This window comes from Accipiter gentilis, chromosome 1 (genome assembly GCF_929443795.1).
Source record: "Accipiter gentilis chromosome 1, bAccGen1.1, whole genome shotgun sequence".
NCBI classification, from domain to species: Eukaryota; Metazoa; Chordata; class Aves; order Accipitriformes; family Accipitridae; genus Astur; species Astur gentilis.
In genome coordinates this window covers 27,324,829-27,352,416 of record NC_064880.1, presented here as the reverse complement: position 1 = coordinate 27,352,416, position 27,588 = coordinate 27,324,829, and the positions used below count along the sequence as shown (strand labels likewise).

General features: G+C 40.8%; 1 protein-coding gene across 14 annotated transcripts in view; it reads right to left on the bottom strand.

Moving 5' to 3' along the window:
- Positions 1-27,588, bottom strand: part of PIKFYVE (phosphoinositide kinase, FYVE-type zinc finger containing) — a 74,712-nt gene that overhangs the window by 12,047 nt on the left and 35,077 nt on the right. For 12 of the 14 annotated variants that reach the window (XM_049805126.1, XM_049805107.1, XM_049805117.1 and 9 more), the window contains exons 14-39: positions 26,077-26,206; positions 25,548-25,728; positions 24,137-24,211; positions 23,381-23,488; positions 21,394-21,534; positions 20,569-20,695; positions 18,226-19,412; positions 16,614-16,714; positions 15,359-15,430; positions 13,555-13,726; positions 12,060-12,238; positions 11,481-11,594; positions 10,067-10,175; positions 9,800-9,954; positions 9,164-9,254; positions 8,086-8,146; positions 7,354-7,497; positions 7,132-7,267; positions 5,930-6,025; positions 5,085-5,168; positions 4,503-4,594; positions 3,688-3,852; positions 3,053-3,112; positions 2,435-2,611; positions 1,608-1,711; positions 1,211-1,339 (exon numbers count right to left, since the gene is read on the bottom strand). In XM_049805126.1, the coding sequence (XP_049661083.1) occupies positions 1,211-1,339; positions 1,608-1,711; positions 2,435-2,611; positions 3,053-3,112; positions 3,688-3,852; positions 4,503-4,594; positions 5,085-5,168; positions 5,930-6,025; positions 7,132-7,267; positions 7,354-7,497; positions 8,086-8,146; positions 9,164-9,254; positions 9,800-9,954; positions 10,067-10,175; positions 11,481-11,594; positions 12,060-12,238; positions 13,555-13,726; positions 15,359-15,430; positions 16,614-16,714; positions 18,226-19,412; positions 20,569-20,695; positions 21,394-21,534; positions 23,381-23,488; positions 24,137-24,211; positions 25,548-25,728; positions 26,077-26,206 (4,190 nt within the window). The other 2 variants (XM_049805086.1, XM_049805146.1) reach the window with 2 other exon arrangements.

Sequence of the window (27,588 nt, the reverse complement as noted above, 5' to 3'; positions counted from 1 at the left end):
GAGGACAGTTAACAAAAAACATTTTTATACTACAAAAATTAAAGTTTCCTGAGTGGAGAGTAGCATGTAAGCCTACACGAAGGCTCTGCCACCTCAATTCACAAGTTATAGGCAAGCTATTTCATTACTATTTAGCCTAATTTAAGGGAAAAGAGTCCCAATTTTTATATCGTATGGGTAAATTCAGTTTTTCAGCCAGCTTCTACAGACTCAAATGCTGACAAAGCCACAGAAGAGGGAGGTGGAGCTTGCACGAAGCACCATTTAACATCTTTTGGCAAGGCAAGAGACAGACCTTCATCAGGTTGGAAAAGATCTCTGGAGATCTCCAGTCCAATGCCCTGCTTGAAGCAGGTCCTGTTAGAGAAGGTTGTTCTTGTCCAGTCAAGATTTGACTAACTTCAGGGATAGAGTCCACAGTCTCTTTGGATCTCTGTTCTAGTGCCTGTTCACCCTCATGATATAAAAAACAGACAAACAAAAAGAAAACCCACAACATCCTTTACACCTATCTAAAATTCCCTCAGTTCACTTCCTCCCACAAACATCCCCTGTCTGAGGTCAGGCACTGGGAGGGAAGGTGGAAAAAACTGATACTATCTAGTTTTAGAAGTGACATTTGTTTGAACTTCCTTTTTAACATGAACTCTGTATTTGACGAGAATTTTCCCGCAGTAATTTTAAGGTTTTCATTCTACTGACTCATAAAGTTTGCTTTTCCTTTATTAAGAGCAAGACTGAACTCAAAATCTTGTCCCACACGTGAAGTGGTTCAGTGAGAGAACAGAGGATTCAAAACATTATTAGTCTCACACACACACTACACAGCAGCTCACCATCTCCATCAGTGAGAGTCTCCTTCTAAACAAATTAGTCTGTAATCCCAGTTAGTTCTTCTAAAAGCTTTGCAAAAAGGTTTCACATTTTCCTAATTAGGTTGGCAATGGTTTCTCTCAGACACCAGAGATGCAGGGACAAATAAGACTTCTAAAAACTGAAGCCTGCACTAAAGCTATCTGAACTAGCCAATATAGGCATCAAGTTACCAAGGATCACATAACAAGGGAACAGGCACAAACTATCATCTTTGACCAGTGCCAGATATAGACAGCACATGCAAAGTTAAAAGTTATCTAGATGGCTACTAGTAACCCTGCTCTTGCTCCCAGTCAGAACTGCACTGCAAGGGAACAGAATGCTTGGCTCTTACCTGAGCCATTTTCCTGCCATAGAAAAGGTTTTCCATGACAAGCAGATCCAGCTTCTTTTCAGTGTTGTTTTGAGAGTTCTTGTATCCAATTCGATACACCCCAAGGATTTTGGCCAGTGCTGTGGGCTTCTGAAGAAGAGAAGCCATGGGTAAGATCTCTGTGTACAAGCAAACAGCAAACAAATACTAGAGTACTAGAGGCACCACTGTTCTGTGTATTACAGTTTAGCAGCTCTAGCAAAATTCCCCCTTTTGATCTTAAAAACCATATTATTAGTACAGCTCATACCCACCAACATTTTCTTTTACTTAATGAAAGGGGTTAATGGAAACTGTCATTAGTCTGTAAAATATAGAACACTGCCTAAAACAAAAGGCACTTTTTTTTTTTAAATACCTTCTGCTGAACTGCATTAATGATATAAGTGAAGTAGTGTGGAGCAAAGTCAAGGAATGACTGAACTTCCAGACGAGGCATCTGCTTCAAGATGAATCTATCATCTGTTTTAATATCAAAGGCAACAGGGTTACATACAGTAAGTGATGTATTCTTTGCAAGTTCTTTAGGACTGTCGCACAGCTGAAGTGGTATGGAAAATTAAAGGATCACAATTTTCTTAAATCCTTAGCTACAGATGTTCAATTGTAAAAAACTTTTTTATTTCTGAAATTCTGAGATTCAGAATTTCAGCCTTTCTGGATTTCAGCATTCTAGCAAATCAGGGAGAAGAGACTGCCTAAGTTAGATTTATCTCAGCTACATGGGCTTCTTAGACAGACAACAGAAACAGCCTACAGACCCTTCCATTCAAAACTTAAGTAGGGGCCTAGAAGTGGCCACAGTTTAAAAAAAAAATCCTATAAATCATCTATAGTATGTGGGATTATAAGAAACACTGTGTCTTTAATAACCAGTGTTCCTTGAATCATACTGAAGTTTGTTTTCTGAAGCCTGCCTAAGGCAGTACAACCCTTCTGCTCAACTGTCCTCCCTAGCTGCTACTACTGAAAAACAGAACTGCATTTTGTTCTCCTGCACATACAAAGAGACAAAACAATCTGATATTGAAGACCCTGGAACAATCCACTTAACTTTATATTCCGAGTGGCCACTTCACAGTCAGCAACCCTCCAGAGGTAATCAGGGATTAAACACCACACTTAACCATCACCATCCCCAAATAACACCCTCTAATTACGATGGGGGAAAAGAGCTGCATTTACCCTCAGTCACATAGAACGCAGCCCCAGATTTGCCACCTCGTGCTTGCCAAGGCATAGAGTGGGAGAGGGATCGGATGAAGTCCTCTTCACTGCTCCCCAGTATCACTTCACGCATCTTGTGAAACTCGCCAGCATAATAAATCCGGCAGTAGAACTTGGCATTCGCATCTGAAAACTCTGCAAAGAAAGGTCTTCCTCAATAACAGTATGCAATACTCACTGACTACCTCAGATGACAAGAGATTTCAGTGATGTCTAGAAGAGTATTATTGTGCTAAACATCCCTCTCTCAGGCCTATTGTACTTTGGAAGTTTAAACCAATAGGATTTAAATGTAAAACTTACAAGAAAGTCAACCCCCTTTAGGTTAGCTCACAGTATGCGCCATGGCAAAGTGTCCAGACAAAAGATAAATTTTAAAAAAATTATTTATGGGGTATTTTTGCAACAGAGATTGATTACAGCAAGTAAAAATTGCATTGCTCTATTCTTGATTTGTTTTTCCTTCCTGCCCCATACAAAGAAAAAGTAATTATTAACTTCAAGATTTCCATTACGTTTTCATGAAGAACACAGTCTGTCAGCTAAGACTTCAAGTTATAATTTAAAACTACTCACGGAGTTCCACATGGGGATTCACTAGCTGTTTCTTCTGTCCATCTCCTCCATCTACATCATCTGAAGGCATAAAGGGACCATTCAGTTAGGGTTGTTATTATTATTACTGAGAAAGCCATGTAAGATACTACTTGTAAACTCACAAGAAAATATTTTCTTTCTTCAGAGGGAACTATACATAGGGAATTAGAGATACAGCTATAATTGTATGATATAATACGTATGCTAGAAGGGCGCTGCTATTCATGAGACAAAAGTACAAGCTTTCTCCTTCTCTTCATTTGTTTTCCATGAGCTGAAACAATGAAAATTAAACAGGAAGTGAAGAGAGACTGGGCTGCTTAACTAGAGTCAACTAAATCCAAAGACATTCAAGCCCAGACCACTTAACGTACATATAATTACCAAGGTTTGAAAGACCCTGTTTCCCTTCTCATATAGCAAAGCAATGTCTTTAGGAGAAGCCTACACCTGATGCTCAAATCATTCACTTTCAATGCATGTTGAGTAATCTCAGACTGTTGAAAAAGTATAAGCAGGAGTGCAGGAGTATAAGCAGGAGGGCCTTACAAGTATGAATAAGGTCTGGGAAAAGAAACAGTCCAAGACAATAGATGGACTCAACAGTCTTGTACCTTGAGGCTCTGCTGCTTGGTTTTCTGCTCCCTCTTTGCCCATCTGTCCAACCTGGTAGTAGGCACTGTCAGCACCACGTAAGGTCTCTTTCTTCTGGGAAGACAGGTCTGGGCTTTTCCCTCCCGTGCCACGGAAGAAAGACAAAACACCAGATGGTTTCTTTGCTACAGTAAAAAGGAATAAAGAAATTGGCCTTGGCATTTCTACAAGAAGTTTAATAAAACCATGACTCATACAAGCATTCTCCTTTGACTGTTCTAACTGGAGAAATGATGTCATTCAACTGTAATTCATTTTCTGTTCTTCAGGCAACCAAGGTCCATCAGGTTAGCTGACAGTGTTCCGAGTAGCATTCTGGAATGCCTAGTCATTTGAAAACACAGACCAAGTGTGAGTGTCTTTTACGTATTAAGAACCTCACTTCTCCATTTCAAAATAATTTAATCGCCATCTTTTTAAAGAAGGCAGTACCAAAAGAGATCAGAACATATCATGGACATCATACCCCACTGAACAGGCTAGACTCAAGAACAACCCACGGTCTACTACATCGTAATGTATTCAATCAGGGAATGATGCTCTGATCTCATAAGAATCAGAGAAAGCCATCATGGGCACAGACTTCAAAAAACCAAACTCACACCACTACCCCCTGCCATGTATCTACATCAAGTCAACTCTAAGACTAGTCACAATTTCACCTCAGAGTGCATTTACTTTGCTCTAACTTAACTTTCACAAGACCTAGAACCCAGACTAAGTGGACTCAAGTCTGATCAGCATCATGGATATGGTCTTGGCAAAATGGTCTTACGCTGTTCTGACTCTGCATTGCGATTTGAAGGACCCATGTTAGCCTCAGGCAGGCGGACAGGGCTACTGCTCTTTGGTTTGCTGTCTGACATGCTGAAAGGAGAAAAGAAATAAAAAGTCATGAGCCCAACAAATACTGCCACCCAAGACACTATTGCTTTACTCCTGTACATTTATTTCTCTTCCATGCCTAACACTAAGTACTGCTAAGGGAAGAGGATACAGGTTAAAGCTGTAATGGCATGGGACTCTCCAAAGTTGTCCTCCTCCACATCCCTGAGAAAAACCTCTCAGGGCTCCATAGCAACAGTTCCATTCATCACCACAGGAAAGGTAAGCAAGCACAGTAAACCCTACCACGCATGCAGTCAAGGAATCAAGTGACGGAACCAGCACAGTCCCCGACAAAGTGGAAACTCAGATACTGCCAGTACGTGTTGGTTACGTGGAATATGTCAGATTCCATCAGAAAGCAGAGATACTAAGAGAGGAATATTTTGAGGGTCCTTCCCTGTCCTAGTTTTGGCTTATTCACTATAATCACTGTGCCTTTGCTCTATGTACTGTAGTTCCTGCATGTAACCTGTTTGGCTGCAGTCCTTCTTCAGAACTGTTCTTCAGAGATGCTTTGGACAACTCATCCAGGGCATTTCTGTACTCCTTGCAACTGAAGGGGAAAGGAAAATAAAAAGAAAAAAGGGAAAAAAAAAAAAAAAGAGAAGAGTCAGCTGTTCTCTGAGAGACTTAGACTTTGTAACACCAGCCCAAAGATTCAGCTCAGAGACAACCACAGGACACAAAAACCCACAGTATAAAAACCTCTCCTTCATTTTTTCTTACAATTAGAACTTAGTTCCCTTGGAACAGAAGCTGCTCTAAATCATACTGCAGGAAAAATCCCCTCTTGCTTCTGCCTCTCCCACAATTTAGGAACATGCTTCTTTAAAAGTCTGCTGCCTTGTGACCCGCAAATCCCCAAAATTTACTGAAGCAGCTGGTTTGGAGAGCTGAGTAATAGGAAGAGCTGCTACAACTGAAGGTAGGGCAAGGGACAGACTGCAGTATGAATGTCTAACTGCTGTTCCCTAGCTCAGTTGCACTTCCTCCAGGCTAGAGAGCTGAGCAAAATTTAGTTGCACTTCTTTCTCTAACAATTTCGCATTACAGGGAACAGTACAAAATTAATTCTTTTTTGTGTACTAGAGTTCAGCATGAAAAGCCAAAAATCCAGTTGCAAGTCACAAAAACTATGTTCCATATCTCAACAGTAAAAGGAGAGAACTTCAGCTCTGCCAGAAACTCCCAACAGAGCCGAGTGAAGAAATTCTGTCATGCTTGTTCCCTACCATTAGGATTTGAATATTCCCTGCACAGAAAAGCTGCAAAAGTACAACATGTGTCAGACAAACAGCAAAATCACACCAGTACCTGAGAGCAAAAGCTATGATGGAGCTTGGTTCTTTCTCACAGACTGCAATAGGTACACGTTCATGCTCATACATTAGGTAGTGCTTATCTGGGTCACTAAATGAAAACAACATAGGGACACTGTTAGTAGATCATAAAAATTTGTGGAAAGAAAAGGTGAAGTTTTGGTCAAAACCCAGATCTCATCACTGCACTCCCAGGCACAAGCTGCAAGTCTCAGCATGGAGCCAAAGCTCCCCAGATCAGCTTCTCCCAATAGACACATTCATAGCTATATGGTTAAATCTAAATGCTAATATGTTAAGGCAATCGGCACTTCAAGCAAGCTGCCTATATCCGAAGACCAGCTCCAAGTTAGAGTCTATTTCTGGTTAGCAGCCACTGTTTCTAATAGCACCAAAACCTGCCTGAGTTTGTTTTGACTGTCCTGCAGCATGACCTGCAGAGTGAAGTCAGGGAACAAACCTGGACTCTTTTCTGAACAAGCAGTTTAGCACAGAAAATTCCCAAAAGCCTCCTGGGTTTCTGTAAGATTTTCTTATCTGTAGGGTCCAATTATTTAACTTTTACCTCAATAGCCCATGGCCTCTACTACTACCCTGGGGGTAGGATTCAGAAGTTAAACTCAGGCTGCCAAACGTTAGGCTCACGTCAAACGAGAAACACTACAAAGCACGCAGACCAAGTAGCTGAAAGACTTTCCAGCCTGCCCATTTTCACATGAGAGGGGTACTTGAGGGCACATGCAGTAGCCATTGAACCTGACCTACACCCAGACAATGTCAATTTGAGTCCAACCCTTGGAAGAGTTCTGGAAGTAAAAACAAGACAGGCATGTAGCTTTAGTAAGTCTTTGCTAAGGAAGGACATTTCTGCTCCCTCCCTGCAGCAATGAAGTTACAAGGCACCTTTCTCACCCTTCCCTGCCACACCCCTTCTGCTCCCACAAGATTTCTGAGAGGCATGCCTGCTAGGAGGAGAAGAAACTGATAATGTATGTGCACAAGGGTGGACCATTAATAAGAAAAGCAGGTAACCTACAAATACCTAGAAAACTTCTTGCCTTGAAGAAGTTCTACAGCTTATTCAAGGCAAACCCAAATGATGACTTAAATTATATACCGAGTAAAGGAAGCATGCACAGCTCTGAAATTTGATCAGGCTGCTAATTTTGTACATCATATATATTATGCAGTACTTACAAGGGAAATGGAATGGGGTTATAGTTGTTTCCAGGCAAAAAGTTAGCCAAAATAGCTTTCATAGTAGACTTCTCCTTCACTTGGCTGTCTGTAGATCCCAGTGAGTGTCCATCAAACACATCTGGAACAGAGATAACTTAAGTCTGCATCGCAAATCACAGATCTTGTACACTTGCCACAGAGAAGCAAGAGAAAGAACACAAGACCACAACTGAACTATACCTTCTGAGCTGCTTGTTGTATCCTGTTCAGACAGTGTGTTGGCACCAGTCATGTGTTCCGATACAACCTCTGGAGATGTGGGCAGCTGAAGATGAGTGGAGCCTGTGGAGCTTTGACTTGATAAAGTAGTCAGGAAACGATCCTCTGAGAGTACAAGGACAAAAGAAAGCATTTTACATAGCTGTCAGAAAAGATATTGCTGGCTCCCAGGCCAAGCTACCACCAGTGTCTACTTTCAAGAAGTTTTTGCTTAGAAAGCAGGTAAGGCCACCCAGAGAAAAGAAATGGGCAAGCTGATCAATATAGCACATAACCTCCAGAAAATGCATACACTTATACCCACTACCTTCAGTTCACACAATCTTCAGTATGCCTCACAGATATGAGGTCTCAGCACCCACAACCACTTCACAGAAGAGGTGAGAGGCATTTCCCAAATTCCATGTAGTTATTCAGTTATTTAGAAAGCCTCTGAAAGCTTTTAAACTCAAGTTCAAAGGAAAACCCTTGCTGGCCAGTTTAGTATCATTAGGAATTCAGCTTCATACAAGAAGCAGACTGCTTTTTATAATAGCAAGCTATAAATTGGCTTATTCCCATCTGACACAATGGGGATTCACTGTTTCTCTATTATCAAATTTGACAAAGGCTCCCATGTTATGTCAGGCAACCGGTAACAGCAAGCTTCTTTTGGTTGCTTAAGAAAAAGAAATAAACAAACAAACAACAGACCTTTCTCTCCGTTTTGCAGTGCTGGAGAAGCATTGCGGGGGGAAGCATCCATGCTACTGATCTAGGCAGAGTTACAAAATACCAGTGTTGATGCCAAGGTCTTTATAACTGTATCTTTTCCTCTGTGGAACACTTGCAAAAGCAGATGTACCACAACAAAGCACTCCCACCCACTGCACTGTCACTGTATCTGCCACCACACAAAAAAGAAAAGGCAACAGCAACCCAGCTTCACGAGATGCTTATGACTGCTATCATCTCTATATGCTGCTTTAAAGACTATACTCTTCCTCTATATAAACCTAATTGCTGCTGATTAAGGTTAAGTGCGTTTTAGCATCTAAAAAATGTGTTAAGTGGGAAGGACATGTATGCATGCAGCAGAGCAAATCCAGGGTCTCATAGGGTTTCTTAGTGCACCTTGCTAATGTTAGAACTATTGGGAGTTCAGCCTCTCTGTATGGTGCTTATATTGTACTGCCTTGCAGTCTGGACATTTTCTCAGAGCACCAGCTCCCAAAAGGGTGGTTGTTCAGCATGCTGGCAACTGTACCCTTAGACAGAGCTCTTGAGGCAGCAGTCCAGAATCACTTATACATCCCCTCAGCCAGTTCCCATCAGACACATCACAGAACAGATATGAACCTACAAATTCATTATCAGTCCTTCCTGTGTTCTTTGCTCTGCCTTTCCTGATAATTCTTGCCTTTTCTTTTTCACAAGGGATAAACCTGATGGGCAACAACCTAGGGTCTAATGAGGTGACCTCCTTCCTATCTAGGCATATGCCTGACAATGAGTGCAGCTCTGCTATCAGTATTCAGATTAACACTACGCAACCACCACAGGAAATCATCAAATCCTATTAATACTTAGTCATCTTCTGTGTAATATGGCTCTTGGTTCACATCTTTAGGAAAAGATACATAATACTAACATGCAATTCAAGCTTCTACAGCTGAAAACTACATGATGCAGTAAAACAAGTTTACTAAGTGAACCAAAGCCAGTCTTAAGACTATTGTGTTGCCCCAGGAAAAAAAAAAAGTTTAAGTAGCTTCTAGCCTGCTACTTGTACCTTGCTTTCTTCACCTTGCCTCAGTCTCCCAGGGCTGGGTGGTACTGATGGACGTTTTCTCCCTTTTTCTTGTTGGAAGAGATCCTGCAATCTTCAAAACAAAACAAACAAATGAAAAAACACACAAAAACAACCCAAATTAATCAGAAGATAGGTTACAGGTATTAACTGTGAAAGGCACAAGTTATGAAGTTTCTCCATACTAGAATGCAGCCAAGCATGCCTTCACTAGTCTTTACTGCAAATTCAGATGGTTGCCAACATGTACCAAAGCTATATTTCAAATGGTCAAAACCAGAACATTTTCTGCACCTCTGAGATAATTTTACCCAATTAATTGCTTTCCCATGCTTCCCTCTTCCCTTGTCTTCCACCTTTATTCAGATGACACTTTCTCCTCTCAGATGCAAGTTGTGCTTTACAACACAACACTTTTATTATCTGGCCTCAGATGATTTTCCATTCCAATCAACCAGCTCTGTGGTATTAACCAGTAGAGGACATTCAGCACAAGCTGTCATAACACACTCTATATAGCAACTGCAGTACAGGGAGAGAAAGCACAAAAGAACCTCTTCCTTTCTATAACCAACACAGTACCAGTGTTTCTCATGATTCCAACACAAGTCCTCTTACCTATTATTCCAGGCTTGTAGCATCTCACAAAGTCCTTGCTTTTTAGCTATCAGAGACTCAAAAACAGATTGCAGCTGTTGAGGAGTGTCTAATGATGATGAAAGCAGCCTTGCTTGGATTTTCTCAGTCCAGTTTCGAAACTCCCCCTCTTCCATCTGCCAGAAGAAAAACTGTCAGTATTCTGTGACCAGAGATGACACTAGATCTAAGTGGCTTCCCCACACACCTTGCAGCCTATGGTCTGCCAATGCAGAAATAGTCCATTACCTCCTTTTGGGCAAAAAGGTCTTCCATCTTCTCTTCTCTTGTTTTGCTGAAAGTATCCGTTTTCAAAGAAGCAAGGCGATCATCAACAGCGAGATACACTTGTGACACCCTGCCGATAGGGAAACGAACAGTTAAGCTGTGACTACTTGGAACATCTTCAACATTCTTTAATTTAAGAATGACTGTGTTCAAGGTTAGCATTTAAGAATACAAAAGACAGTATATGCCAGTGTTCTGTACAGTAGGCTGTCCCACTGAATTTACAGGGAAAGTTGGAAAAACTTCCTTAGTATAGCAGAAACCTAGAAATTACACACACTGACATTCCTCTTCACAACTCATTCTTGGCAACAGAAGTTGTCAGAGAGCAATACAAAGGTCACAAACACATTACTAGCAGATGGAAGCAGTTGTGTCATATGTGACAAGGAAGAATCTGGGGCTGCAAACTACACCTCCACCAGAAGGGCTCAGAGACAGAATGAGTAACTATTTCAGCTCAAAACAAAGCTCCACAGGTTCTGAAGTCAGGTAGTCACAGAGGTTTCAGCCATACAGTAACCCATCCACTAGGCAGAACAGCAGTCAGGCTGGATTTAATACAGTTTCCATCATGCCTGTCTCCCTTTTTTTTTGTTCCTACATTTAGAAGGTGTCTAGGCTTATAGTAGTTTACCTTAGACAACAAGAAGGTACCAGACTGTCTGCTGTTATCATATTCAATAGCTAACAAAGGCAATGTCTTTTACACACCAGAAAGTTTAGTAGCTACATGACCAATATAATGAAAACAGTTCCGACAACAGATTTGAGCAATGCTTTCGCAGTTTTTCCAGGCTGAAAGCAGGATTTAAACTTGATCAGATCTTCCAAAACAGAATGTTAGGGCAAGCGTACAGTGTTACCTGCAGTTTTCAGATTAAGCCTTCTAGGATCACCTCCTCTGTTCCATTTTTAGTATTAGAGGGAGGAATTAGAAATACTTTAGCTGTGCTTGAGAAGGCATTTTGTGAGAAAAGGTGACATTTCAGATACTAGCTGATGGTCAACATTTCACTGGCTACTTGGCAACGTCATTCAGAAACATGCTATATCACTCAAATATCAGGGCAACATTCAGGGATGGAGAAGAGAAGAATCTTAGTTTCTACTAGCTATATTTAGGCTGAATTGCCACCAGATGAAAAGGTGAGACATTAGTACAGACAGAGCACATAAAGGTAATAAAGAAGATTTCAATACCACCCTCCCTTAGGAGTACCTGCACACATAAATGTGCTTAAAACCATTACTTTTCTATTAAATATAGAATATTTAGCAAGTCTTTTCTATAGTAGCAAAAATGGTTTTCTGTTCTGCTAACAGAAGTCCAAAATACAAATAAGCTGAGGAAGGCATTAAAAACAAAGCTTACTTTTGAGAGAAATCCTTGAGATCCTGCAAAATAGTAACCTTTGATGGAGCCTGCCGTTTGATGTAGATCTTGGGGAGTGGGAGACACACTTCAAGGAGCCGGATTGGAGAGTAGCTGAGAAGGCAACATGACAGCTATTAACAAGACTCTCCCCACAAAGTAGTAATTCTACACCATATTGTGGTTTGTGGCCCTTATATGAAAAGGGGCACTGTCAATGCGTCCAGGGCTTTAGTTACTTTTAGTAGCAATAACACCCTGTCCATTTATCTCCTAGGCAAAAGATCATGTTCCAAAACAAAACTCTGAAAGTTTGAGATTAGACAGGGAAAAGTGTTTCTCTTCTGTATCGTGAACTGGAGGCAGCCATTCTTAGGAACACTGCCCGCCCCATCCAGGACAGTGATGGCATCCACAATATCCTCTGCAAGCCAGCACAATCCTGCATTTGTGGTTATAGTGCATCTATGCTATCCCATGCTGTACTCAAAGTGAAAGACAGACCTGATGAATCCTACTAGAGCTATATGCTTCACATAGTACTAGGGAGAAGGAAGAAGGTTTTAGCACGTATCTCACCTGAAAGATGCCACCATCTGATTATAGGAAAAATACTGGTGATAGTCATGGTGAATGGAATGACCACAAGGCTCTGCATTAGCCCTTCGAGTGTACTGGTGCCCATAGAATCTCAGCTCAAGGTATTTTGCGAAAGACATAGACCAAGAATCATTGGAAAGGGGAACAACTGGTGTCACCTGAAAAATTGAAAGCCAAGTGTCCTAATTTCATCCTTCAACCAAGATTAAGGACAGGCTAACCTAGACAGCAATCTAGTATTTCTAGTACCAGAAGCACCCATGACCCTGAAACATACTAAACAATAAAGACTGCATTTATGCAAAGCTAAGGCCAACACTTAGTTACAGTAAATTGGATAAACAACAACTAGTAGTTCATGATGACAGGTGCTAAGCTGGGTGAGTGCAAACATATCCTTGACAGAAGCTTGTACCTGGGATGCTATTTCTCTGCATAGATACAACTTCCAGCAACCCAGTCAGCTGCAGAGTTTTCATCATATACTTTTTCCCTGGTGATTCTTCAGCTACAAATACATTAGTATTGCTCTGCATTGTATTTCAGCCTCAGCAGTGCTTGCAAGCTTAGAGTAGTCACTGCTTTAAACATACTTAATAGCCACAAACATATTGGTGTTTACATGAGCACACAGAAATAAAAGGTTATAGAACAGGTGTATACACAGCAACATCAGGCTTGCCTTCAGCAATTACATTAACTTCCTCCAGGTATCTTTAAATCCAACACCTATGTTTAAGCCAGCATAAGTAGGTGAATTGAGTCATCCACATGGGTAATAGATGTTTTGCATTTCAGGCACTGCATGAATCTTTTTTTAATTTTTATTCTCATCTCTTTGAAGGCTCTTAGTTTTACAATGTTTGGCTAGAGATGAGTATCCAGTTGGTAATGTTCTCTTAGCTAAATTACAGAACAAGCCTCAGATAATACACAATCTTACTATCTTGTGGTTTTTTAAAGCAATTTATCATTCCTCTAATGAAGATTTACTTACTTTCTAATGACTACTAAAGGAAGTCTAGACATCACATTGATACAATGCAGACTATCCAGTCCATGGCAGATGAAAGAACACGAAGCGGTTTTAGCCAATTACTGAGCCAGTAGGTTTCAGCATCTGCCCTTCCCCATACATATATTCTTTTAATGCTCAAACTAATTCAGTGCAGGGAAGGGACCATACTCTTCACCTCTAAGAGGGCAACTCAATTTTTTCCCATGTGTTTCCTGCAATGTATCAACTCCACTTAACCTATCCTCTCAGAGCCAGGTTTGACACTTTCCAACAGGACTACCTCACACAAGATGTTTCACCCTCAACAGCCCCAGTTCTACAAAAGGAATTTGTAGATACACAAGAACATCTGTATCAGTAACAGGTTTTGTGCTAGGTTAGCCATAACTCTAGGGATGCAGTCACAACAGGAATACTAAGTTGTAATAGCACTGATTCTCAAGTCCACAGCCTTACCTGTTTGCACAGTCTACACCAAGAGTAAGTAAGAATGGTGTGCTGGTACCCAGGGACGGGGGAGTCCAGCTCCTTTAACACAATTTGCACACAGCCTTGCCCATGAACAAAGCGTCGAATGTGGTGCACCATTGGTGTTTCACAGAACATGCTGGGGCATTGGTAGGAAGGCCTTACAGAGAGAAATGGAAACACTTATGAATGATCATAGGCTAGGAACTGCTGAAGAACTGGTTCAACGTCTCTAATATGCCTTTTAGTATCATAGTACTACTTATCTTTACTGTACAAGTTTCCTAAGCCTTTAGTGAAGGCTGTTTCTGCAGATTGAATTGTACTCATTTAGAAATAGCATGTAGGGAAGTTCCCTTGCCAGCAATGGCTGTATAGGTCCCAAAAGCAGCGACTGGATACTGGTTGCTATCACAATCTTTTTACAATGAATTACCTTCTACCAACATATTCTTGTTGGACTATATTCTATATAGTCCACAAAACATTGATCAAGCACCTGGAAGTGCTTTGCACCAAATTAGAAGACCACTTGGGCAGCATACCAGAGCAAAGGCTACTGAGGACAAAGATGTGCCAAAGAGCTTTCAGAACGGTCATGTTTCAGCTCCTGAAGGAGGAGGTGAGCAAAATAGTGCCATACAACCTCTTTGAACAGAAAAAAACATGACCTTTCCTTGGATGGGTTTCTTTTAAGTCAGGGAGGAAAGACTGACAACAGAAAAATAAAAGCTGAATTGTTTAGGTACCAAAGCGAAAGAGGGAATTCTTCAAAAACAGGAAGAGCCTATAAAAGCCCAGATCCTCCTTGCTCATATTAAAAAAATAATAATAGTTTTAATTACTGAAACTATGGAGATTGAGAAGCATTCGCTTTAGCACACACTATACTCAGCAGAGAGAAACAAGAACTTAAAAGTGGGCAGCTAACCTCCTCCTCCTCATTGATCAGCACAAGGAGAAATATTTGTTCCTCCAGAGAGGGCTGAACATAAAGAACATTTTGCTCCTACAAGTGGCCAATGGAGAAAACAGAGTAATATTGTCTTTTGCAGAGCCACAGGCTACCCTATCCAGCTTCACAGCCTGCTGAGACTCTATATGGGACTATGGCAGTTCTGGTTATTACTGAAATAACTTGCACCTGTCAGATGAAATAAATTACACAGTATTTTGCCAGGGTTAAAAGTGTTCTGGACCATTTACATTAGCCACCTTGCAGATATGACAAAGTCTTACTCTGATATGTTCAGATAACACTAAAGGAGTAGGGTTTTTTTCCAGAATTTGTATGAAAGTTCAAATAGGAACCTCAGAAAATTGTAATCAGTACAGTTGCTCGTCTTGAAAAACAGCCATTTGGAATACATGCTCAGACTCTTAACTAGGGCCTTATAGCCCTAATCGCTCTGAGAAAGTGCTAAGTGAACACATTTGTCTTTATGAACTTGTAAGTCTTGTTTCCACTTGTTCCACTTCCTCATTAAAGGAAATAAGAGGGATAGTGCTGACATGGGAAAGCAGTGGATGTATTTGCTTGTAAGAAGTGAGCATGAGTAAGTGGATTCTTAAATCCAGTTCCTGTTTCACTACAGCATGATAGTAAAGCAATGGGAACAACAGATTTAAGTGGTAAGCTTTACTAGGACACAACTGGCTCTGCAGACTTGCATGCTATTTTCCTAAGTGCACAGGAAGTAGAGTTTATGAAGACGGCAGCAGGTCAACTTCACAGAGCTATCAACAGCTTTTGTTTTGATTAGAATGAGGTTTAGAATAAGTTCCTACTCACCTGAAACAGTAGCGCTCCAGAAAAATCCCTAGAGTCAGGTCATTTTTCCCATAGAACTCCATGGTCACAATCCTAAAGCAGAGAAATAAAAGCTTTAGAGTGTGGATACTGCCACTGTTAGCTGTGCAATGGCCTTTAGGTGCACAGATCAGTACCCACTGCTGGCTGGTTCTTCAGCCCTGTATACCTTTAAAAGCCTTTTTTTTTCTCTTGACTACCCTTCCTAGATCCCTGCTGTCAAGTTTGCTAATAATGAGATCAGAGTCCTACTAGAACAACTTTAAACTTGACATTTAAAAGTTGAATACAATTCAACTGCACTGTTGAAGATCATGTTCAAGAATATCTAGGCACGGAAGTCTAGACAGCTTGAAGCCTCAAACACTAACATTTAAACAGTTACAAAAAAGGTACATCCAGAAGATGGAAAAAGCCTTAAGAAAACCTTATCCTTCTAGAAGATTTAATAGGAACTTTTGTTTTCTCAGCACCTGATGTGACCAAGCCACTTAAAATGTCTAAGTATCAGTTTAAGTGTCACAAATCAGACATCTCTAATATCAGTAATTTACACCCTCTTATTGTTGCTGTTTAGTGAGCTTATCACCACCTTCTTTGGTTCATTCCTAAACTTTTACAGGAGCTCTAGACCGCTCCCTGTAAGAGACTCATCTCTATATTTTCACCTGAGCTAGACAATGAAACACCAAGACCTGTCCTGTTTAGTAGAGCTAGAAGTGTGTCATAAATTGCATACAATTAACAAATTACAGCCCCCTAAGCTGGAAATACAGTTAAAGCTCTTAACACTGCTGACTATAATAAGAGAAAGATAGCAATATATGCAAATACGACTCTCAGATAATGTAATCTAGAAGCATTCTGAGATTCTCTCAAGGCTTATTTTTGGGCTTGGACATTCTTCTGTGTTTATATACACTAACTCTTCCCCACAAGACTGCATGCAGTGTCCTCCCCACACATACTGCACACCCTGCAGTGAAAAGACCAACTTAAGTATTCAGTTTTAGGCTGGACTTTCTCATTCACACATTGGGGATTACAAAGGCTATGGGATACTGCTCTGGATCCACCTGACCAGGCAAGACAAAATTCTTTTGGCAACAGTTCCTGTTACAGACAGGCACAACCTACCAAGGAGTCCTCAAATAAATACCGCTACGAGGTGAGCACTGACCCTGACTTAGGAAAAAAGATAGCAACTATACAAGGTGTAGAGGAGTAGTTTTCATACCAGGGGCTAACACAGGCACTTGGAGCATTGCTGGACTGAGCAGAAGAGCTACTGAAGAGAACACAGAGCCTCTGATGGTTTACTGGACTCAGGCAATCCACCTGGTAGAGAGAAAACAACTCATTTACTGGTTACAGACACCTTCATCCACACACAACTCTTGATGACAAAATTCTGTTCTAGTAGTTTTATTTACAGACAAATGTCTGCTCAGTCCTTTTGTACTGATTAACCTTATATTATCTCTGAGCTTCAGGTAGACTTGTACCATGTATAATTGCTAACTGCCAGTTTTAGAACAGCATAACAAATATGCATAATGAAACCAATGCACACACCTGTGTTTCTGTGGAAAGGAAGCTCAGAGAAACATAAAAGAACAAAAGCCCCAAGACAAACATCCAGAGTCTCCAAAGCACTGTACAGTTCAGGACACCCTGGAGGCAAAACTCTGCCAATATATATATATACACCTCAGTTACTCATTCAGGCTATAGAAATACTTCCAACTTTGTCCTCTGTGAAGAGATTTACCACACTGCTGCTGGAATGAAGCTGTTTCCCCTTCCACACTCTACAGAACTATGAAGTTCCCAACTACTTTTCATTGATCACTGAATAAATTTAAAACAGCATCAACCAGTCTGATGCAGAGCAAAGGCTACTCTTACAGTTCGTAAGATTATGGCCTGTGAAACTACAGATTTACATTTAAGTACCAATTGAAAAGTGACTTCTGCTCATGAACTTGGCGGCTGATTGGCTCAGGGACCAAAACATTTGACTATTTCAAGAGATCAGTTCTGCTGCTCTCGTTCACGGACTTTTTTCCTGAACAGCTTCCAGTTCAAGGAAGTTCCAAGATCCTTCTCCTCAGATACAAGTTAGTTGCTTTCATGGCAGTTGCCCAAAACTAAGTATTTTGATTACAAGCACATACTGCCTTGTTTTGAAATTTCAAAAGAAGATTCCCCCTCCCAATTATGAGATTCTCACATTTTTTCAGATTACCCAAATTTTACAAATACTTTAATGCAATTACAGCCTACTGCTGTTTCCATGACCTTAAATCCTCTGAAGATGAAAACACTACGCTTTTAGAAATCACCAATACAAGCAGCAAGAAAGCTCAGCTTCAGGAACTTCTTTAAGCTTGCTCCCCCTTCATGTATTCATTTTCAGAAATCAGTCATGTACGCCTGAGCTGAACAGGCAACATAAATATACTGATCCTTAGCCGATTTTGTGCATTTCTTGGAAAGCAGTCTCACAACCTCTTCCCTTCTCAGGAAATTTTGCAGTCAGTCTTGTGTTCTGCTTTCTTATATCCACATAGTGCCTTATTATACTGACTTGTTTAAGTGCCCAGAGCACTGCAATCTAAAATGCAGTTTTGACCCAGTCAAAAAAAACAAACAAAAAAAACCCAAAAAACAAACACAAAAACCAAACCCCAACCAAAATAAAAAAACACACACCCCCCAAAAAAAACAAAACAAGACAAACAAAAAAAAACCCAAACCACAACTTTGATTTAACATTTAATATGAGACACTACACCTTCTGTATCTGACATAACCTGGGTTTTCAGTAACATAGCTTTGAATCTTACCTTATGAGACCATGAGGATTCGCTCTGAGCCAGTCCTTTCTCATCCTCTTCAATTCTGCACCCAGTTTTCCCAGTAGGGACACTACACACATCCTTACTTTGGGCAAAGGGATCTGTGCTTTTTTGTAGTATCCTCCCTCCTCTGGCCCTATAGTCAGCCAGCATTCTGGCTAAGCTCTGGCTATCACCTAGGTGTTCTGCTATTCTAGTATTAACCAACTCATGAGAAGGTAAGATTTGGATAGCCTTGGCTTGGATACTCCCATTCATCCCTTGTAGTCCGGAGAGATCCCGCAATAATTGTTTCTTCCTTCTGCTCTCCAACTCCTTGTATTCCTTATTGAGAAGAGGAGACCAGTAAACTTGCTCAGGGAAGTATTCCCGGGCAGGGCACCTCATGCCTTTTTCAGTCAAAAGAAATGGTTCACGGAACGTCATTACAGGAGAAATACAGAGAATGACATCTTTCAACTCCTGCTTAAATGCTGCAGAGTAAGTCTTGAGACGATCCTCAGAAGAAGTTACCTCTTCTGTGACATATAAACCAGTATCATCCTGGAGAGGGTCTCTAAAGACTCTCATCTGACTCTTGGAGTCCTGTAGATCATCCACCTGTTGAAGAGGCTCTAATGTTTGGCTATCCAGAGTGACCAAGTGCTGGTCCATACCATGGAGGGGCAGCAGGGATGTTTCAGGTATTCCAGAAGGTACAGAGTTGAATACTGGAAACGGTGACTCCACTTTGTAGTGCTCTTGATGTTTTGATGATGCCATTTCCAGTTGACTGTTCTCTTGGTCACCTCTCTCAAATAAACCTCTTTGTTCAAGCAAGCTGACCTCATCAGAGGACACCGACTCGGAGATTACAGGCAGCTTTTCAGAGGATAGTTCAATGTCTCTGACTGCTGTGTTGAAATCCTCACCATTGAAGAGGTTCTGTTGTTCATTTTCATCTCCTGGCTCCTCAATAAGGGAGTGAAAGGAGGTATTTTTGGTCAGAGTAGGGGGCATGGCAAACTCATCCATAAGGAAAGATATTTCCAGCTGGGAATGATAAGCCACACAGACCATGAAGATCAGGATCTCCTTCACACGGGCCAGCTCATACTCTGCAGCACCACACAACTTGATGGTGCAACCCAGGTGCTGGGGACACCCTTCAAAGAACATCAGGGTTTTTGTCTGATCTAGAAGAAAAAGAAAACCATAGGAGTTAGGATGACAACTACAATTAATCTGCTCTTAGGTATCTCACACACTGAAGAGACTTTAACAGCGACTAAGAGCAAGTAACATTGGTAGCACAATCCAGCTGCAGAAATTCACATCACTGTACCGAAATAACTTATTTTTGCAAGCAAAACAAGCATTTGCTATAAAACTTCTCCTGTTTTGTAAAACAAGTCATCATAAAGTCCAAGTGAAGGCCACATGGAACACACTGGCCTAAACAGTGTATTCCAAGACCGTGTAGACTCTGCAGCAGTGAAGCAAAAGAACCACTATCCTCCCAGGCACATTTGCTCATCCTTACAAGTCAAAAGTGTACAAGATTTTGAGTGCAATTTAAAGGCTGGAAGAGGGCATGGGTAAGTGGAAGGGGAAGAGATGCAAAGACTGCATCTCCACAAAGATTTGCATCAACAGCATCTATGTGTGCCAGTACCATTGGTAACCTGTCAAGCAGTATTTTTTCCTTCTTCCTGTGAAGACTTCCACTGCCTAAATGGGGCTACAGAGAAAAAGGAACCGATTTCTCAAAGGTGCACTGCACAATGACTGGCTAACGGACAGCGTGCACAAATTGCAACAAGGCAAATTTTGACTGGATATGTTGGGGTTGGACGAGATGATCTTTCAAGGTCTCTTCCAACCAGGGCTGTTCTATGATTCTCCGTTTCTATGTAGAAAAATTCTTTATGCTGATGATTGGTTAAGCAACAGAACAGGTGCCCAGACAAGCTACAAAATCTCCATTCTGCAATATTTTCAACAGTTGGCTGATGAAGCCCTGAGAAATCTGATCCTGCATTGAAATTAATCCCTCCTGTTTTGAATAGAAATTTGGACTAGACAAAGTCCAAGGTGGTGGGAAGAGAAAAAACAGTTTGGAAGGAAGAAGCCAGCCTAATTAAAATCTAGTGTGTCTCATCTTAGTAAGATCATGCCTTTGTGTCTGCAGTCAGTTCACTGTAGTTCCAAGATGTAACAGAAGTAAAGAAAAATTAGTAGGAAGAATAATACTTGATCACACAAGACACCCAACAGTTCAGATCTAGTTAAGAGGAGTAAAGCATTTATCCTTTCACACACACAAGCTAAGACACATCAAGCTTTACTCACCATTAGGCAACTGAAAAACTTGCATATAAAATTTATGACAGGTTCCCAAACGCGGTTTGGTCAACAGTTGATCCATTGACATCACTAAGTCTCCCTGGGTCATTCGACTTACCCGGTCTAAGACTTGCTGTAAAAATGGAAAAAAATCAGTAAGAATCTACAGTGTAAAGAGGAAACTAGCATCCTTAGTTTGCTCTTTAAAAAAAAAAAACAAACCCAAAAAAACCCCAACAACAACAAAAAATGCCAGTGTGATCCAGGAAACCTCTCACTGAGATGCAAACTCTGGGTTAAACCCAGTCACCCACAACATACAAGAAACTTAAAAAAGCAGTTGGGTAAATATTTCCAGTGAGAGGTAAGATTTTTCCCTTCCCTGGGATATCTGGATCTGTTCAAGTGAAAAAAGTTCCAGGAGGTACAGTGCAATCAGCAGTGCTGGCTATCAGGAGCTCAGCCAACTCAAAGCCACTCTCTGTTTGGCTGTCTGTACCCTGCCTCACAGGGACAGAGAGGCTCTCTAGGGATCACTGAGGACCCACACAGGATCTGCTATAAATAGGAATCAAGAGTTAACTAGAACCAAACTAGGGGACAAGGACCTACTAAGCAAGAACACAGCAGAGTAGCTGTGAAAAGCTGAGGTAAAGTTACTCTAGGTTTGCCTGTCTTGCCTTCTTGGAAGAGAAGTACTATTAAAAAAAGAGCCCAAGTTTGGTTAGAGGAGAAAATAAGACAACTCTCTGCTTTCTCCAGGGAGCTTGCTACAAGAAGTTACAGAGATCCACCACAAGGCCCAGTCTGACTCTGACAGGTAATGCTCACCGGCTTGACATTGATGACCAGAGTGATACCATGCTCTAAGAGCATGTCCTGGGCAATTCGGGACACAGTCTTCTCAACAAGGACCAAATTAGGCCTGACATCAACTATCCGCTGTACATAGTTCTTCAGGAACTCCCTTTCCTGCACACAGGAACAAAGTATAGCAGTTAACTACTGCAAACCCATCTAAAAAAAAAAACCCAAAACACTTAAATGCTTAATATTACTTTCTCTCCCATTTATGTACTGACCCGTCCTATAAAACAGGGAAACCACCTATCCAGAAAGCGCCATCATGCACATTTCCCCACCCCCACAGCACAACACCCATTTTAGTAATTTGTTATATGCACTAATTGCACATGAGGATATAGTCCAATGACAGTCTGAAGTAAGATACCTGCAGCAGAATCCAAACATTTATACAAGCACCTTATATCTTTACATGGAAAAAGGCTTTATGTTTGAAAGGTGCTAGAACTAGAGAATTCTAAACCAAAGCTGTTTGCAATATTATGTTCTCCACCTTCTTCAGATACATGCTAATGTTGAGTGCTGGCACTCTGAGACACTTCCATTCATGAAGAGTATACCAGTGCTCTATGCCTCTAACAAGTCTGTACACAGAGCCTCAGTCCCTAAATCTGTACTTGGGGACAGTTCTTCTGGAGTGGGATTCTAAATGCTGTGCACTGCAAAATTGCTCTTCTAATTGGCTCCATCTCACTATCCTCCCCACACTTTTATTACCACACACAGAAAGACAAAGCAGGGCTGCAATCCTATCAGAACTAAAGACCTACACTGCTAGAAGGAGGATACAGCTTCCCAAGCCAGGTATTCTCAATTGTGTTATTGCAGCTCACACCAGGCAGGTTTGAAAAGTTCTGTGCAAGAGAAAGATACCACAAAAGCAGTTTGCCAGCTCCTCAGAGAGAATGAACTAACATTCATGTTAGTGTAGCAAAGATAAAGCTTTTGCTAAATGGCAGCCTTTTCAATTCAACTAGTCTTTCTGTAGTATTTTCTGTCCAATAGGACTTTAATACAGATACACAAATACTTATGATCATTTTCTGAAGCAGACAGTGAAATAATCAGAGACCAATACTTAGAAAGTATAGTAGATACTTCTACCCCATTCAAACAAGTTACAGGTCTCAGTTTAAGCTTTTACTAGAAAACCAACTCACTAGGCAGAAACAAGTTTTATTGCTAAAGCTTTCATACCTGTAATCCTGTTTATTAATTACCAAACAGAAATGGTCTTAAATGCATGCTAAGGAAATAGTCAAATACAGAAACAAACATTATGGCCCAAGCTCAGTAGGGCACCAAATACGCTTGTTACAAGTATCCTGGCAAACACATGAAGACTGATTCTCAGACAGGAATGCAGTGTGTTGAAGAAAAAGTCTATCTATTTCAGTGTTTTCATACTTAAGGCACCTCCCTGCTCACAGGGGCAGGGAACCTGTTCCAAAGTGACATTTTGTAGTTCGTCACTTCATTAGGTTGTCCCATTTTTTCAAGCCTGACAAGAAATAACATGGGTGTAAGCTAACCCTCACCTACACTAACTTTTCTACTATTTCTTCATGCACCTAAACCATATCTAACTCTGACCTTCTGAACCATATGTTCCTTATACAGTGTATCATTAAAAACAAAACGTATTTTCTAAAATGCTACATTTAATTATGAGGATCATAAGATTGCTCTCAGTACACAGAACTTGATGACAAAACCACTCAGCACAAGACTACAAGTTTGTACTGTATTTAGTGCAGCAGCGGTCTTAGCTAGCTGCTCGAAGAGGAAATTTTTCTCTTTCTTATGCAATCCCACTCACTCAACTCCACCTTAACACACACACACACACACAAAAAAAAAAAAAAAAAAAAAAGAAAGATGTGCACTGATCATAATTTTGTTTGATTCACTAGACCTGAAGCAATTTTAACCAAGAAGAAAAGCATGCTCTTACCTGAAGTACTATAGGGTCTATGCAGGTAAACTTTGTTTCTTCTCTATAGAGGTACTCAATTGAGCACTTCAACAGAAGAATTTTGGGATTTTTTAAGCAAGAGTTCATCTAAGAAAGACACAATAGTCAAAACAACAATACAAACACCTGGGCGGGAAAACATACACAAGAAAAAAGAAAAAAAAAAGACAGACTTCCCATGATTGATTCCCCCACAATAGTGTTTCAGCTATGCCCCCCTGCAGACCCAACTACACATTCTTCCTTCTCATGAAGATGTTACACCTGTTAGAATTTCACAGCTACTGTCTAGTAAGAGTGCAATGCTAGAGGTTTCCACAGTCACCCCGAAGCCTTGATACACTTTGCAGCCTCCATTCAGATCACTTCTATCTTGACCTCCTGCCTTATTAAAAGCTCACTTTACTGTATTATCATAAGTCAGAACCACAAATGCCTTTTTCTGACTAAAACTTGGGGTAATTATTAGATGCCTTCTTGGGGTGGTAGGGGTAGAAAGGATGTTTGATACATGCATGAGGAAAGCTTCCACCCCTAGAATCTCTAGGCTAAAAGAAAACAGCTTGGAAAATAAATGCTTTAAAAAGACATTCTTGTTCAGGTTCTCAAACTAGGAAAAGCTCACAAACTTCCTGAACAGTGAGAGAAGCTTCACAAAACAAAATGGAAGTCACAGCACACTTGTTTCCTCAGCATACACTAGAGCCAGCACTTGATTAATCAAGCCTGCATTACCTTTTTATGTGCAACGTTCTTAGTGCAAACAAATCCATTCACCACCATGGAGTCAAATTTCTTTCCACCAGGGATCTAATAAAGCAAAGAACATTTTTAGAACTGTCATACACTCCCATAACTTCTAATGCAGTAAACCTAATATATGGAATACCTGTTGTAGCTGATGTGCAAGCTTCAGCTACGCCCTCAATTATCAAATGAAAGATCACATACAGTCATGCTGAACACACAACTCTTTCCCTTTAAAGTCTGGCAAACTTAAGGACAACATGAAAACAGATAATAAGTTCCAGGATCTCTACGCCCCTCCCAACAGATGCATATTTGTTAAACCAAGTACACTCTGGAAGATAAGGAAACCTAACTTCTATGGGTCATGGGGAGCATATACCTTTGCACATGACACTTCCACTAACAACAAACAAGTTGTAAGGAACAGAAACGGGGGGTGGGGGGTGAAAAAAAAATAAAACCAAGCAAACCTCCACCTACTATTTGAACACAAACACTTCACTGGTGTGCCTACAGACAGAACCAATCACAGGAGTAAAACAACATGAAACACGTTTCTGAATAACTTGTTTCAGAGGACATTTCTGTTATCAGCATGTGAAAACAGCAGACAGCTATGAAGAGTTTTCACCTCTGAACATCTGCTCTTTGAACTGGAGTTTCAGGAGAGGCAGCAACAACTGATGCTGCCTGAAGAGATGCCACAGAGCTACCATCAGAACCATAAGGCTCTCCTCATATCTTACGTGGCTTCCAAACAAAACAGGCCTTCTGAGGTGATTTTTGCCAAAGAAAAATAGGCCCAAGCCTTTGATCCTCAGTCACACTAGCTCCTTGGATGGTAGTTTCACATCAGCCTCTCACAAGAAGCTCTGCATGCCACAACTCCAGCCTTACAGTTCAACAATGTCAACACTGGGCCATCTGGCAGAACTGGATGTACCACCCCATAACAATTATGCTTTCCTCTTGAAGAAAGTCATTGTACTTGACATGGGAGGAGTTCAGTCCTCCATAATGGATACTTATAAGGCAATAGATTGCTACACAGAGTCCTGCAAGCTACTTATCCAGCATTCAGTACATCTCCAATCCAAGCACAAAACAAGCTGAAACCAAAAAAGGAAGCAAGTCATTACAGAGGTGTTGCTTTTTGCTACCTTCTGCAGCCTACAGCCTAAAAGAAGAGGTCAGCTCCAGGGCATTAAAGCACCTTTCACAGGTTGCAAAGTTCCTTCTGAGTAACTTTTCCCAGAACCCCACCTTACCCAAAGGCCATGTTGGCCAATTACACCAATGAACATGCTAAGGGCAGTGGGAAGGGGACTCTTCAAACAAAGGATGCTGCCAACAGCTGCATCCCTTTGTTTCCCTAGATCCACTGTTTGACACTTACTTTTTTGATGTGGACAAACTGGCGGATATCCATGTCATCATCTCTGTTCTTGACATCAGGCCGTACAGTTTGAACTACCTGGCAGACCACAGGTACAATGATATCCCTCCAGGACAGTGACAGGGACTCATTGTATAGAAGCTGCTGAAGCAGTGCCATCATGTGGTTGTGATTAGCAGACCTGTGAAAAAGGCAAAACAAATAGATGTCTCTTGAGAAAAATACAGAGCAGTGATTAGTTGAAGTCACATGTCAAATTTCTTGACATTACAGTGCAGGAAGTCCTCTGAAGGAACAGCTGCCTAGAACATTCTACAGTCAACACTGGTCTTGTACTTCAATCTATAAAAATCACAGGGAAAAGGAAAAAAGAAATCAAAATATACTGTAAAAATGCTGTTTTCTTAATGCAAATTAGTTCCTTGTATTGTCCACTGTAGATCAAGTCCCACTGAAAGTTGGTGGAATACAAGGGCTTCAAGAATTGTTACTCAAGATATGCAAATTCCTTTTTCTACATATTTCTTACAGCAGCCTTTCCATGGCCTGTTTCTCCCCATTCTCTTCTCTCAGCAGATCCAGATTGCTGTGGTGCCAGCCTAGGGGCGTGAAAAAGAGTTCTTTGGACTTCTCCTCCACCCTCCTGTTGAATAATGACTCTGCAAGAGACAAACCAACCTTGTTAATACAAGGTCACAGTTGAATGCCTGCCTTTCTGAAAGGCTACTTTGAAGATGAAACAGTTTGCTAAGACATAAGTCTAAGCCTCTTGAAATACTGAATTTGAGCTAGATGTCATGGTAACATGACGCAGCAAACAGTATTAGGTATAACAGCGGTGAGTGTACAAAGAAAAGGGAGCTACTAAAATTCTTGTACTGCCAGTATAGAGCAGACTGTTTTCTCTTCTGGAATTTAATTGTTACCAAGTTTGTTAAGGCAAGGAAAAAAAAAAAATCTTACATCCCAGTTTTGCCCATAAATAAGCAGCAAATTCCAAATACCATGTCTATTCATAATACATAATCATAAGGCCTTTTAGACTTAGAACATTGGTCAAAGGCACTAATTTGATCCACAAAAAGCTGCTGCTTTGAAGACATCTGTGTATAACTGGCATTAAAAGATCTAGTTACTTCATTCAGGCTGCAGCACAAGTACCAAAAATATCTTCGTAAAGGCCTTGTTTAGCACATCTCCCAAATGTATTTTAAAGAAATGCTATGCTACCAATTCATATGTCAGACTTTTGAACCTTTGTGTGACTTGCAGCCCTGATCCCACACAACACCTCTTTGTTGCTCTGGGGCAAAGGGAGCTGTCAGCAGGCTGGTTCATAGCCTATGTCACAGTATTTAATACTACAGAATTCTCAAGGATCTTCTGTCAAGAAAGTGGCACAATCTTTTCAAAAGATCTCAGCACATCTTCTCACTCACCTCCATCCACCTAACCATCACAGACATACAGGTACCTCTCTGCTATGATAAACAGGATGCCAATGAAGGCTGTATCCACTGAATACAATTTTTTAAATCCTACTTGTCAGCATGAACTACAGCCATTTCTGGTTTTGGAAACAGAAAGCATGTTTCGACAGTATAAGACAGTCCTCACTTGGAGGGCGCCTGCTGCTTTCAATCACTATATTGTGTAGTAACTCCTTAGAACTGTTCTCTGTTTTGCAGTACCAAGATTAGAGGTTATTTCAGCACAGTTTACTGTGCTTTGAAAGAGTTACTAGGTTATTTCCCACACAGGTATTATAATATTACAGAGGGAAGTTACAAACTTCCCCGTTCTCATAATGGTTGACTATAAGTCATTTATGCTAGTAGCACATCAATTTTCATCAGCAAGTATGTAAGCCTTCAGAGTTCAAGCTTAAAACTCCTCAGAGTGCATGATAGACCCACAGAATCCTTTTACAATAGTAATCTGAGCAGGACTATTGAAAAAAAGACTCTTTAAAAACAACAGTTAACTTCTTCCAGATGCTCCATACCCAAAAATAGCTGTGTAGAAGAATAACACAAGTTAC